At 53.9% G+C, this 13,292-nt stretch overlaps 1 protein-coding gene across 2 annotated transcripts; it reads right to left on the minus strand.

Moving 5' to 3' along the window:
- Window positions 1-464: 464 nt before the first annotated feature.
- SLC29A3 (solute carrier family 29 member 3) lies at window positions 465-12,727 on the minus strand. Of its 2 annotated transcripts, none has more exons than XM_050898724.1 (6): window positions 12,675-12,727; window positions 10,910-11,173; window positions 6,627-6,709; window positions 5,316-5,542; window positions 3,985-4,147; window positions 465-3,265 (listed from the first exon to the last, which is right to left on the minus strand). In XM_050898724.1, exons 2-6 carry the CDS (start codon window positions 11,156-11,158, stop codon window positions 2,596-2,598), a joined length of 1,392 nt encoding a protein of 463 aa, XP_050754681.1. In that variant the 5' UTR covers window positions 11,159-11,173; window positions 12,675-12,727; the 3' UTR covers window positions 465-2,595. The 2 variants fall into 2 exon arrangements, with proteins under 2 accessions (XP_050754681.1, XP_050754682.1); XM_050898725.1 differs by having other exon boundaries at window positions 10,910-11,170; window positions 12,675-12,721.
- Between the last annotated feature and the right edge of the window lie 565 nt (window positions 12,728-13,292).

Consider the following 13,292-nt stretch of genomic DNA (forward strand, 5'->3'; position numbering starts at 1 on the left):
TTACCTGTCCCCTTTTGCAGGGGGATCACCCACACTCTCATGGCTCAGGCTGCCTGTCAGCATCCATCCCCGTACCATGGCGCTCCCACCACCAGTCCCTGCTTTATACCCAGACCTGATTCTTGCTCAATTTGAACCTGTATTGATTTTTCCCCCTCATTTCTCTAACTTTCCTTAGCTGAATACCATCAAAGACAAAGGATAAATTCCCTTTTTGCTCGCTTCCCCCTGCGGATGCGGTAAGCATGCTCTCCACACCTACCTGCGGGTCATTAGGAGATATTAAATTAGAATAACCGGGCTCTCAAAGCAATTCTTTTGGGGCTCCTTCACCCGGCCCTTGTCAGGGATTTTTCCAAGTTTACAATCCAAGCTGGGAGAGAAGGATGACCAGAAGCAAAAATGCAAGCTAAAACTGCATGCGTCAGTGCGCCTCCCACAGAAATCACTCCAGACACCAGCAGTTGCACAGTATCAAGAATTAACTTTATTAGCAACGGTACCGGATAATTAAGTTCTGTCTCAAGAGGTATTTGGTCTGTAACATGAGGGAGAGGATCAGTAGAGGTGCAAAGCAGTCAGTCAACAAGCAGAATCTCATCATACCTGGGACCGGGGGAAAATGGATGAGTTGAGGAGAGCAGACCACGCGGCAGGCTCTCAAGTGGGAAGCACCGAAGGCTGCAAAGGGACATTTTGGTTGCCAACACAAGGTTGGCTTGGGCTTTTCAGCCACGACCGACTACCACATTAACTCCAAGCAATGCTCCAGCACCCACGGAGGTGATGGTAGCGCTTACCTGCCATGAGCAGCACCCGGCCAGCATCGCTACCCTCAGCCCTTGGGCTGCCCTTCAAGCGGAGGTGGACCTTCACCTGGGGGGACGCTGGCCAAAGCGGCCCCTGGCCAAGCGTCAGGGGCTGAGGGGCTGCAAACCTACTGAAGCGACAGGATTAAGAGCCCACACGTGCAAAAGTCGTGTGCCGTGAAGCTGCTCCTCGATACCCCACGCCCTGTAAATTTTCCCACTCGCGTCTGGATTTTACGTTTAAATAAAAATCAGCCGTAAAGCAAAACTGCGTGTGTATTGCCAACGAGCCCAAACGAAACACTGGAAAGGATTTATATGGAAAAAAAAAAAAAAAGACCCACCAAGCCTACATGTCACCCCGTGGCAATAACCACCGTCGATCCTGCTGTTCTCCCAGCAAAGCCAGGGCGGCTGCGGGTGGAAAGGCACCAGCCCTGCATCCTCCCTCTCGCTAACCACCGCACCCAGCACAGCAAGGAGACGGCCTGGCAACCCAGACCAGCAGCTTCACTGCTACTCGGTCAAGCAGGAGACGCTGAGAGAGCATCCCACTAACAGAGCATCTGCTAATAACCCAGTCTTAAAAGGAAGTGTTTTCCATAGCTAGCATCCCTGAGGCAGCAGCTGCAATGCCAAGTTACACCATTACATCCTTGCTTACCAATTCACCTCTCCTAGACCATAAAGCCACTCAATTTGCAAAAATAAATACAGTAATTGTATTTAGTCCAGGCTGCATTTACATAGGGAAGTTTAAGTGACTTTAAAAGCCAGTTCTCTTTGGGTGGGCCATATTTTTGGGTGTCACAGTAGCTCACTCCTCTGAAAACATCTGGAGATCATATGCTGCCTGTCTACATAAATTAATCAGCTTTCTGCTGTGAACGTCACATCAGAGCCTCTCCAATACCTCTCCCTGGCTTTTATAGACCTTTCTCGACGCAGACTAAAGGCACCTTAAAAACCTTAGGTTAGGACCACTTAGCATTTCGCTTTCCTCGGGGTTCAGCTGCAGACAGGTAAGTTGGCGTCCACGACCGTCACTGCGGCCGCAGCAGGAGAAATGGTCTCAGGTTGGCCATGACATACAGCCCTGGCACTAGCAGCACCACGCTGGGAGGTGGATGATCCCTCAATTCAATCTTATCTGGAAAAATTAAAGCAAGACGAAGTCCAAGTGAAGAGGTTTCCCTTTTTTGTGGCATGAATGTATGAAATCCCCCGAAACGGTGTCCTGCTCCCCGGCGCGGCTGCTATCCGCTCCCGAAGCTTGCTTGAAGGTGCTCCAGGGCTCAGATCCCCTTTAGCTCAACACCGCCATCACAGCTTGATGAAGGGGGATCCCCCCCAAGACCACCAAAACACTGCAGGGCTAAGTTCGTAACAAGGAGGCAGCAAAATCCAAGGTGCCATCAAAAGCCCCAGAGTTTCAGTTTAAAACTAGCGTGGTGGCACCAGCAAGCCACCCTTGCCCACTGGCACTGGTGCGAGGGACAGGTTTCCCTGTGCCCCCGGTGCTTCCCTGAGCTCCCTGGGGAGGATGAGGCTTTTTTGGTCCGTTTGCTCTGGTCGAGCCGGGGAGCGACAAATATCCGACCGGACCTCCCAAGCACAGGGGATACCCCTTCCCAGAAGGAGGACTTTCCCCCTGGATGCACCCACCCCACCCAAGACAGGCAGCCTGCCCCAAAACCGCGGCATGCCTGGCTTTTGGGGGAAAAAAAAACCCTAAATACCCGACAGCAGCACCGCAAAACGAGGGCATCCCCCCCCGGCTGCTCCTCTAAACGAGGTGGACAACAAGAACGGAGCAGGCGGACCCCACAGCCAGCCCCAGCATGAGGTAAAACGTCATCACCACCCCCGCCGCCTCGGCCAGCTCTTTCGGCACGATCTTGGGGCCGTAGACGATGACCAGCGTCCCCAGGTAGCCATTGCTCAGTCCCAACAGTGCCGTGAAGACCACCGGGTAGACGTCTCGGTTGAAGACCACCATCCGGATGTGAGCCCGGGGTTGGTAGTTGCTGAGGATGAAGAGAGGGAGGAAGATGGTCCTGAGGAGGACGAGGGCAGGCAGCAGCTTGCTCTTGGGGCCGGGCACCTGGATCCAGGCGGTGATCTGCCTCCCGCACCAGTCAGCGAAGTTGTACAGGAGGAAACTGGTGAGCGGCGCAAAGTACTTGGTGCTCCACGGGCTTCCCAAGGACTTGCTGACCGAGTCGATGTTGGAGGAGAGAGAAGGGAAGATGATGATGGAGATGAAGAAGACGTAGAAGAGGCAGAAGCCAAGGAGGGCGGTCTTCTGCAGGATGGGGCGGAGTGGGGGGATGCTAGTGCTTTTTGTGAGGAAGGAGGTATTTGTGGTGCCTCCTGGCTCTGCCTCGTCCTCCGCGGAGCTGTCGGGTGGCACGGTGGCCAGAGACGGGCTCTCCTCCTGGCTGCTCATGTAATACCTGGAAAAAGAGAAGGAGGGAGATTATCAGCCGAGCATGTGGGGGGAAAACACAAACTGAGCTTTGGAGAGCGAGCAGGAGAGAAGTTGGTGACGCAGGGATGTCCGCTGGACCCAGCGAAGGTGGTTGCAGCGAACCCATCACACCTCCCGTTCCCACCTCGTACGGGGAGGTGACCCTCAGGGACCCACCACCCCCTCTTCCCCACCGCGGGGATCCCTTTACACCCTCGGTGGTTCACAGGGGGGACCTAGTGCATGCAGGCATTTGGGGGGCCAGGTGGTTTCGGGGGTTGCAAGCACCAACAAGACCAATGAGTCACGCACATCAGTGCATGATGTTGCGGATACGGAGGCCCTACGGGGACCCACCTGGCTGGCTGCTTCCAGATTACGGCTCTCCGCTGACTTCACGCATTTCGGAAGCCCCCGTGACAGCAACCCCTCTCCCCCCGGGGAGGCTTGCCAGAAACTCAGCACGCGCCGGGGCAGGCTCCCAGTTTCAGTCTGTGGTTTCGGTCAAATGGGGAAGCGTGGCTGGCGGCGGCACAGTGCCAGAGCCGGAGCGTGTGGGGTGGGATGCCGGGGGGGTGACGGGGCAGGGATCGGCACAGCAAGCATCCCACGAGTCCTCCCCCCCCCCAGCAACCCCGGCATCGACAGTAGCAAACCCTCCCAACGCGTGCTTGCGGGATGCCCACGGCAGGCTGGCGCACACACCTGGAGTACTCCAGCCTGGGAAGGAGGAGGTACACCATGATGCAGATGACGATGAAGATGTCGGCGGTGAGGAAGTAGGCCAGGGCGCTGTCCGTAACGTCGGCCGCTGCCGCCAGGTCTATCACGGAGGCGACGGCGCTGATCGTACCCCCCATGGCCTGACCTGTGTGGGGGACCACAGAGCCGGAGCTCAGCGCCCGGGGCCAAGCCAGCCCGACCAAGATGGGTGCAGGTGAGGGACATCGAGGTGGCAGAGCGCAACTCATGGCACCTCCAGTGAGGCGGACTTTGACACAGAAGGGGAACCCAGAAACAGCAGCAACCTCTTATTAACACCTCCTGACATGCACAAACCCCCCAGGGGAAGCAGCTCACCCCCCTGCCCCACACGCTGGTCCCCAAACCCGGCTCAGGGTGCAGCTTCACACACCACCTCATCTCCATTTCCATGCCTCGCTGCAACACAGCTATTTGTGGAGCTGCATCACAGCCCAGGTCCCATCCTGCATCCCCTTCCAACACAGCCGCAGCATTGCACAAGGGTCAGGATGGGACCTGACCTGCTGGGCTTGCATGTGCCGAGTCTTGCAGAGAAGGTCCAAACCCTGCCCAAAGCCTAAGCCTGGCTTTCCACCGGCACACATATAACCACCTCTCTTCTGCGCTCCCCGAGATGGGAATTCAAGCCACCAGCAACAGTTATGCCATCTTGGGGATGTGGTGATTTCCCCCACTGGGCTAAACTCATTAAAACACTCCTGTCTTGGCCCCAGGAAAAATTTCTCCATCTTGATTTTTTTTTTTCTCCTTCCCCTCTTGGTTTGTCAGCCGTTCCACAGCACATTTATAATGTTATCAAACCTCCAGGGAGCTCATCACTCATGGAAACGCATGGAAATGCTGAACAGAAAGGCGGAGACAATGCAAAGTTGAAGATTCCTCCAGCTGCAAACAGAGAAGCTGAGAGATGTATGTCCTTCCCCCCTTCTCCCTGCACAGAACAACCAACAAGCCATCACGCTGGCTGGAGCTGCTCTGCAGGGTGTTTGCCCCCCGGGCAGGGACAGAGAAGGACCGCAGCTCTCCTCATCTCTGCTGAGCCCTCAGCACTTCAGTTTATGGGTATTTACAGAAACGAAAGCACCGGCTCATGTGACAGAGCATGTTTCTCCTTCAGCAACTTCCCTTTATCTTTAAGACAAAGTTAAGTTTCTAAAATAAACCCCATGTGACAGAACGCCAGATCCAGGAGGGAAAGAAAACCAACCACTCAACCGCAGAAAACCCAAGAGCATGATCCCACCGGGGCGGCGTGGCTGGAGGACACGAACCTGAGACGAGTGCCTGCAAGTTCTTCATGGGGAAGCGGCTGCTCAGACCGAAGATGCTGCTGGTGAAGACGGTCGAGGCGCTGCTGACGACGGCCACGCAGCCGATGGTGAGGGCAAAGAAGCAGGTGGTCCAGGCGGAGGTGTCGACCTTCACCAGCACCGTGATCACCAGGAAGACGGCCAGCATGACGAAGAGGGAGGACAGGATCCGGACGCTGGCGGGCACCCTGGGGACAAGGGGAAGGAGAGACTCCTGCGCTTAAAACTGTAACGTGAAGGCACGATGCAGAGGACACCAACTCCTCTGCTGCGAGAAGGATCAAAGAAAATAAAGAAAGGTGGGGGGAGATGGGGAATAAACAGTAATGATTTTTCTCAGAAGCCTTTAGATGTTAACTCTGCGATTTCCACTTTCGCCATCAGTAGGACTAAGTCTATAAGCCCAACCGAGCTGTAAATACCCATTTCTCCCAGAAATCAGGAGCTACCGCCATCGCTGGAGCAATGTACAGCAGCAGCAGCGATAAAGCCTGCCTGGGGAACACGGCAGGCCGGGTGAAAGCAATCCCAGGCGCGTTGCTACAAGATTATTAGTTGTTGGAGCACGGAGGTTGCTTATTACCCAGCCGGGAGACTGGATGGGCTGGCCTGGGGGCAGGACGCAGGGGTGAGGGAGAGAGGCGGGGAGCCGGACCGGCAGCTGGGATCTAGAGATTAAGCACACAAACACATTCCTCTTCGCCCACAAAGGTGCAGGAGTTAGAGCTGGGATAAGGAAGGGCACAAATGAAGGGACGCGGCTCTTTTCGATTTAAGTCAAGCTTGCAGCAAGGCACGGATGGTCCTTTGCTTAAGGTCTTTTCCTTAGCCAGTTCCATGGCTGGTAGGACTAGAGCAAGGCGTTACTCCTGCCTGGATGAGCCCAGCTCTCGTCAGCTGGTCCCCTGGTGACAACGATGGCATTTTTAAGAGGAAAGACCATTTGCCAAGCATTTAACCAAGGAATTTATTAGGAATTTATTTACAGTGGTGCAATTCAAGGCAACTCCAGGTACGGGTGCTGCTGGTGGGGAGCGGGGTGCTTCACCCCGCTTCACCTCAGCCGGCTGCGATTTGGGCAGGGACAGACGAAGGGATTTTGGCCACACAGGGAGGCTGTGCTTACGATGCCCCATGTGCCCCGTGCCTTCTCCCCAAGGGAAGGGGAGGCTGAGCTGGCAGCCACGGTTGAAGCCGGAGAAAGGCAGGAGTGATGCAGGCAAAGCCGGGGAGAGCTGCGGCTAATGGACCTGGGAATGGAGCAGCACTTACTTGTTGACAAGCAAGAAGTTTCCGATCAGGCACAGCACCGAGGGCACAGTCGAAGCAATGGAGATGTAACTCTCAAAAAAGTCCTGCCAGGAAAAAAAAAAAACCACAAAAAACCAAAGAAAAAAAGGTAGAGGGGGAACAACACATGAATTTCAGGCCCTAAATACAGCACAATACAGCACACATGGGGAGTTATGATGTACGTGTCCACCTTGTTGCATTGTAGCACATGTTGGAAAGCTGCTCAGGACAACAGGCAGCAGGAACGGGCCCCAGGGCTTTTTTGTCCGGCAGCAGCCCTGGGATATTTCAGGAAATCAGGGACGTCACAAATTCAGAAGCAAAAATGGTGAAGGAAATACCTGCCTTACTGCTGCACTGGCCCCATGGGGCAGCACCTGAAATAAGGAGGTCTGAATTTCTCCTGCTGGCTCCGGCATCCTGGGCAAACCCCCTGAACATTTTATCCTACTTGAGCTCCGTGAGGGCTGGTTTCTTTTATAAATCAGGACACAAAAGCATTAATACTATTAGCTAACCGCCTCAAAAGCCCGCAAGGGCTAGCAAACCCGTCCATCCCTCTCCACGCGGAGCAACCGGGACACCACACCTGAGAACGTGCTCGAGCAGAAGGAGCCTGAGTGGGGACACAGGGACGTTATGTTCCCTCCCAGTCTCCCGCTCTGCGCGCACGAAACTCACTGAGAAACTATATTGAGACTCAACACACATTTACTCCGGGGACTCGTATATCATCCGAGCAAGTCGGCTGCAGCATCAGTCAATATCCACCAGCCCACCTCGCACAGAGGTCAGGCTGGGCACGCAGAAAGCAATAAACACAGCAGAGGGAGAGAGATTTCCTTGCCAAGATTGCAGCCAAACGCTTACATTTTCAATCCATTTTACGTCTTATGCTGTTAAAGCATGTCTGCTCCATCTCCTCCCCTCGAGGTGCTTAATCCCTTGTTTTTTCTGTGGGAATCTCAGCCAGCAGGTAGGACGGTGCTTGCAAAGAGGATGACCTACATATCCACCCCCATCACGACGGGCTTTCATTTTCTGCAGTTACCTAGCTACAGAGACGGGGCCACGTCGCGTCCGAGCGCGAGAAGGCACTTGGCACGTTTTCTCTGCACATCACTTTTTTTTTTTTTTTTTTTTTTTGCAGCTTTGCATCGTAGTCTTTTAATCAGTTTACAAGCAGGTTCATTTATTCTTCCCTATCAGGAGCTTTACTGTAAGCAACAGGAAATCTAATAATCGCTCCTAGAGGGTCCATATAGACGGAGACATAGATGCCTGCACTTATGGCATCAGCTTAGTGAAGCAGGAGGCTCAAAGCTCTATGGCCATACGATGAATTACAGGAGAAAAGACAAAGCAAAATGCAAAGTTGGCTGCTAAAACTAAGACTTATTTACCAACCTACTTAAAACAAACCTCCAAACCAGCCTGGGGATATTTAATATACTCCCGAGTTAATTTTCTTTTGGGGAGGAAAAAAGACTTTATAACGCTTTCCACCAAGCAGAAGTGTACTTGAAGTAATCCAGCAGAGATGCTGCATTTCGAGCACCCCGGGGAAACGTTCATTCATTCCCAGCAAACGTGCTCACACCAGCAGTGGGAAGAGAATTGGGGAAGCATTTAAGAAACTGAGGAGCCTGCACTGCACTGGGAAATTCTACCTTGCCTTACCCATGGCCAAACCCTGCTGGAAAAGAAAAGCCAAGTAGAAGGGTTTCAATTGCTGCCGTTTCTGTGGAAAAGGAAAGCCCTCACACCACATTTTTAATGCAGCAGCAGAATGGCGGGTGGCAAATTTAATCCATGCCCGGATCAAGGGAAAATACCGGGCTCCGTACTCATCTCACCTCTTCGTTCCTGCTCGCTAGGTGTTAACCCAGCTCAGATGGTAACTCTTCTCCCTACATGGGTATTCCCATGCATCACAGACATGCTTTCAGAGCAAATTTTTGGCTATGCAAGATACACCTAGTTCTTCTCCCTTTCTGTTGAGCCCTCCCTGACCAGCCAGCTCATCTCCTCTGGGCATCCCTTGCTCGCAAGAGCCGAGCTCCCTATTGCCAACATTGTTTTAGAGGAGAAACGCAAACACTGAAAGACCGTCATCCCTTTCCTGGCTAATAATAAATAATAATCCCCAAAGCAAACCTGACATCTTCCTCCTTGCCCAAAGCCACCTTCTTCCCACCTCCGTCTCTTGCGGCGATGGTGTCATCCCTCAGCCACGGAGCCGAGGCACATAATGGAGGCGTTTGACCCTATATTAACCACAGCATCTTCAAACACGCTGCCGTGATGCACGCCGCGCGCTCGGTACCTTAAAAAAAAAAACAAACCCCAAACAAGAACAAAGCATCGTGGTGGCAAATTAGTCACCGGCGTCAGCCGGCGTTGCCAAGATGCTTTTGCAAAGTAGTTTTTATTCTGCTCCAGCCCGGACTCGGCAGCTGGGCTCCCGCCAGGCTGGAAAAGCAATCCAGGCCCACAGTGGCGGCTGAAGGCACCCGAGCGTTACCTGGAGCATGGGGCATGAAATTAGCAGCAGCGAGCAGGCTGGAGCCAAGAGCCGGCTGCCAGTCACAGGCGCATCTTTCCGGAGCTGAGCTCTGTTTGCAGGTAAGCCCTCCTGCCGCAGCACCGGGGCTTGCCATCCCAGGGCAGAAACGGGGCCCGACTGGTTTATTTTTGATCAGACTCGACTGCCGCGGAAAAGCCAGGCTGCTTTTCACGGGAGGAAGTAAAAAGCATCGCGCCACGGCCATGCAGAAAGAGGAGGAACATCTTTTTAACAAAGTAATGGCTGATCCGACCAGGAATACAGCTGTGCAAGAGTTTTTCGGAGGAAGACACCTAGTGATACTTACTCTACTTGAAAGCAGCTTTTTCAAGAACTGCCCTGGATAAGCGTGACGTAGAACCCAGGAGGAGTAGGTGGGATGCAGGGAATGTGGGAGGACATCGCGTCGTGTGGTGGCAGAGCACCCTTCGCCCCCTCTCTGAGCACCCTCGCTAGCACAGGGGCAGCCTATTTGCGATCTTTGGGCACCACGGGGGCTTGCTCTCCGTCAATTTAATCCACCCAGTATCTCGATTTACACCAGCACACCGGTACTTCAGCATCCTGGTACAAGCATTGTCAATGACGCTCTGCTTCCTCCCCATCAAAAACGCAGCCGGCTTAACAACTATTAAAATTAAAACAGCCGTGGATGCCGTACTGGTGTGAGAAATCATAGAGAAAACATGGGCGTCGCACCCAGCTCTGTGTTTTGTATAAAAATAAGATGTGCCCAAACCACTTGAACAAGCTTGGCAATGGGAGGAAGACGGGACGCAGCCTCATCACGCCAACCCTTTTTCCAGCCACAAAGAAATGGCATTGCTTTGTCAGGGCGGGGGGGCACAGGGAAACAATCTTGCTGTGACAGGAGGAGCAAGAGAAGGCGGCTTTTTGGGGGAGAAAAAGAGAGGCCATCACGCCTGCCGCCCCAAGGCCGGCTCATCAATCGCCCTGTGACAAGCTCCTCGTCCCATATGCCAAAAGCCAGATGTTTATCGCTGCAAGGAGATACTCCGGTCACACTTGCCGGATCTTGAAGGAAAAGCAGTAAAGCATCCGGGGCTGGGGGGGGACGACACACAGCTCGAGACTATCGCAAGCCACACGCTCCAGGGCTGGTGCTCCTGCAAAACCCTGCTGCCGCCTCCGAATGACGTGCTGCGCCAGCCAGTGCAAGGGAGAAAAAAAAGCCTAAAACCTGTTCGATGCCTCGCCACGGAGCCAGAAGTTCGGGGCAATTTATCTCCCAGCCCGCAGGGAGTTGAGGCTGAGTCCGGCTGGAAAAGCACAGAGCCCCGCAGGGCTTGGGGGCTCACTGAGCATGAAGGACAAAAAAAAAAAAAAAAAAAAAAACCACAACACCACAAAGAGATTTTTTTACCTTGCACCGCAGAAATTGTCCTATGAAAGGTAGCCTTGCTCATGGGGCAGATTAAGCCAAAGTTTTTTAAACGCACCTGAAACCTTAGCACTTCAAATACTGGTAAAAGACAGACCACAAAGTGCTACGCCTTCTAGTTTTAAGCATCTTTCTCGCAACTATTTGTGCTCCCCAAATAAACCTCTGCCCCTGGTTTGCAGCAGGCAAAACCCCAGAGGACGTTCACTCACCTTCTGGGGAAGTGGAGGGGAAAAAAGAGCAAGTTAGGAAGGAAACCACCTTTTTTTTCCGCCTTGAAAGCGGCACACTTACCCGCAGATCTGACGCTGCCTGTCCCGCCGGGTCTGCCTGATCCGAGCAGTTTTGCAGCTTGTACGTCCAGTAGTGCTTTGCCGTGATGAAAAAATTCCAGGGCAGCAGGGACCCAATGCCCAGCAGGAAAAAAATAATGTAGGCCCCATGTAAGCGGTCATTTGGCTTTTGCCGGCTGTATCTGTTCACCAAGGGCTCCTCAATCAGGGGGTCCTCGTCCGGGGCAAAGCTGCCGGCTGCCGGGTGCATAGCGCTGGCACGCTGCTAAAAAAACAACCACCAGAAAAGATATTATCCATGAGGGTTGCAAACTGTTGCTTGCAAGCCGCTGTGCATGGCTCTCTCCTCCTTTGGCCTACGATTGCCCAGCAAATGCCGGATGAGTGAGCTGAACCGGCTCAGCATGGGGATGGCTGGATCCCCGAAAGGCGTGGGAGAGGGGACTGAGACACGGAGTGGACAGGCTCTGCCGTGGCAGCTCCCATGTTTCCATCCATAATTAATAATTAACCTGTCCCCTTGGCCTTGCAAAAGCAGGAAACCTCGGCTCGTACGAGGCTCCAAAAAAAATTAACAGCTTGTAAACTAACAACGCCATCAGGCTTTGCAGAGCAACCTGTAAACTAGTACAACACCATCAGGCTTTCTAAAATGACTTGTAAACTAATGCAACACCACCAGGCGTTGCAGACCGGCCTGTAAGCTAATATAACATCATCAAGGCTTTGTAAAATGACTCATAAGCTAGCATAACATCATCGGGCTTTGGAAAATGACTTGTAAACTAATGCAACACCAGCGGGCTTTGCAAGGCGAGCGTAAACCACCGCAGCAGAACCGGGCTTTGCAAAACGCCTCGGAAACGACTACAGCACCGTCAAGCTTTGCAGAGCGGCTTGTAAACTCTCGCCGAGCGGCCCCGGGGAGGGGAGGAAGGGCCGAGCCAAGTGCAGGGGGAGAGGGAAATGCCGGAAATCAGGGATTTTGCAAAAAAACCTTCGATTTCAGGAGGAGGAAGCAGCGCCGCATCCCGCCGCGCATCCCTGCATCCCTCCCTCCACTCCCGCGACCCCCCCCCCCCCCCTCCTCGTAGCACTTACTGGGGCGCCGCACGGCCCCGCCGGCTCCTTCCCTGCCGAGCCGAGCCGAGCCAAGCCGGGCCACCCACCTCCGCTCCGCTCCGCTCCGCCCCGGCGGGGGTGGCCCCGGCCCGGCCCCGCGGGCGGTGCTGCGCGGCGCGGAAGGGAAGGAGGGAGGCGAGGGGCGGGTGCGGCCCCGCGGTAGCCGGGTACAGCCTGCCCGCCTGCTCCCCGGCCCTCCAGCAAAGCCTTTTCCCCCTTTATTCTTTCTGTTGGGTTTTTTTTTTTTTAATTATTAAGCCTGGCGCTACTCCAGCTGACCTCTCGCAGATGCCCTGCAAGCAGCCCTGGGCGTCGTGTGTCCCCCCCCCCCCGGTTTTAAATCAGAAGCCATTCTCTTAAAATCGGTGTTATTCACAGCCTGGCTTATGGCGCGGGGATAACAAAAGCTTCCGCCCCCCCCCCGGGCTTGGTTTTTGGTGGAAGTCACCAAAGCGCCAGCGCATCATCCCCTCCTGAGGATGTGAGGGTGGGGAACGGGGAGCATCTTCTGTAGGATGAGGGGCTCCTTACCAGAGCCAGGACACGAGCTTCTCCTTTACTCGCTTCGCTTCCTGCAGTGCCCGGTTAGGGTGAATTTCACTGTAAAGTCCTCAATTTCCTCCAAACTACACTTTAACACTCACCTTGAGGGCACCAAGGGACTGTGAAGGAAAACATCACCAGCCTTCTTCCTTCTTTCCCTTTTTCCTTCCCCAAAGATGGGTTTGGCTCCTCAGCATGTGGGCAGCCACACAGGAAAATGATAAACTGGTGGGGCCCCAGCTTTTCTGCAAGCCTGCTACAATCAGACATGCTTTGCCAATTTGTCTGCACTTGTGTTGGCAATTAGTGGAGTTTTACATCTTGTCTTCCCTGTTGCCAGCTGTTTGCCTTTAGCCTTCCCCTTCTCCAGTATCTAAGGTAATTATAACCAACCTGGGTCTCTTCCTTGCTTTTTCCTCCATTGCACATGTATCCAGCCTTTCTTCATCAAAGCAAAATAGTCTCCGTTTTTTGCAGAAGGCCCCGAGATGATCTAGTCTGGATTTTTTCCACGTACAACTGCCTAGGGGACAAATGCAGACGGACCCGGGTACCTCGTCTCCCAGCAGCACCAGTGCACACCCAGCTGGCCACCGCCTGGGAGCCAGGGCCAGCCACCACCCATCTCCAGCCCCTCTGAGCCTTCGAGGAGAGCAGATCAGATGGCCTTGGCCACCCAGATGTCAAAATAGCCCAAGACACATGCACGCTCTGGGTTT

Source organism: Gymnogyps californianus, chromosome 6 (assembly GCF_018139145.2).
Source record: "Gymnogyps californianus isolate 813 chromosome 6, ASM1813914v2, whole genome shotgun sequence".
In the NCBI taxonomy this organism is placed as follows: domain Eukaryota; kingdom Metazoa; phylum Chordata; class Aves; order Accipitriformes; family Cathartidae; genus Gymnogyps; species Gymnogyps californianus.

Excerpts from the sequence above, each read along its gene's own strand:
- SLC29A3 (XM_050898724.1), bottom strand. The coding sequence starts at position 11,158 with ATGCACCCGGCAGCCGGCAGCTTTGCCCCGGACGAGGACCCCCTGATT. Across the intron at positions 6,710-10,909 it reads AGGCAGCGTCAGATCTGCGG|GACTTTTTTGAGAGTTACAT; the intron begins GTAAGTGTGCCG and ends TTTTCCTGGCAG. Across the intron at positions 5,543-6,626 it reads AACTTCTTGCTTGTCAACAA|GGTGCCCGCCAGCGTCCGGA; the intron begins GTAAGTGCTGCT and ends CCTTGTCCCCAG.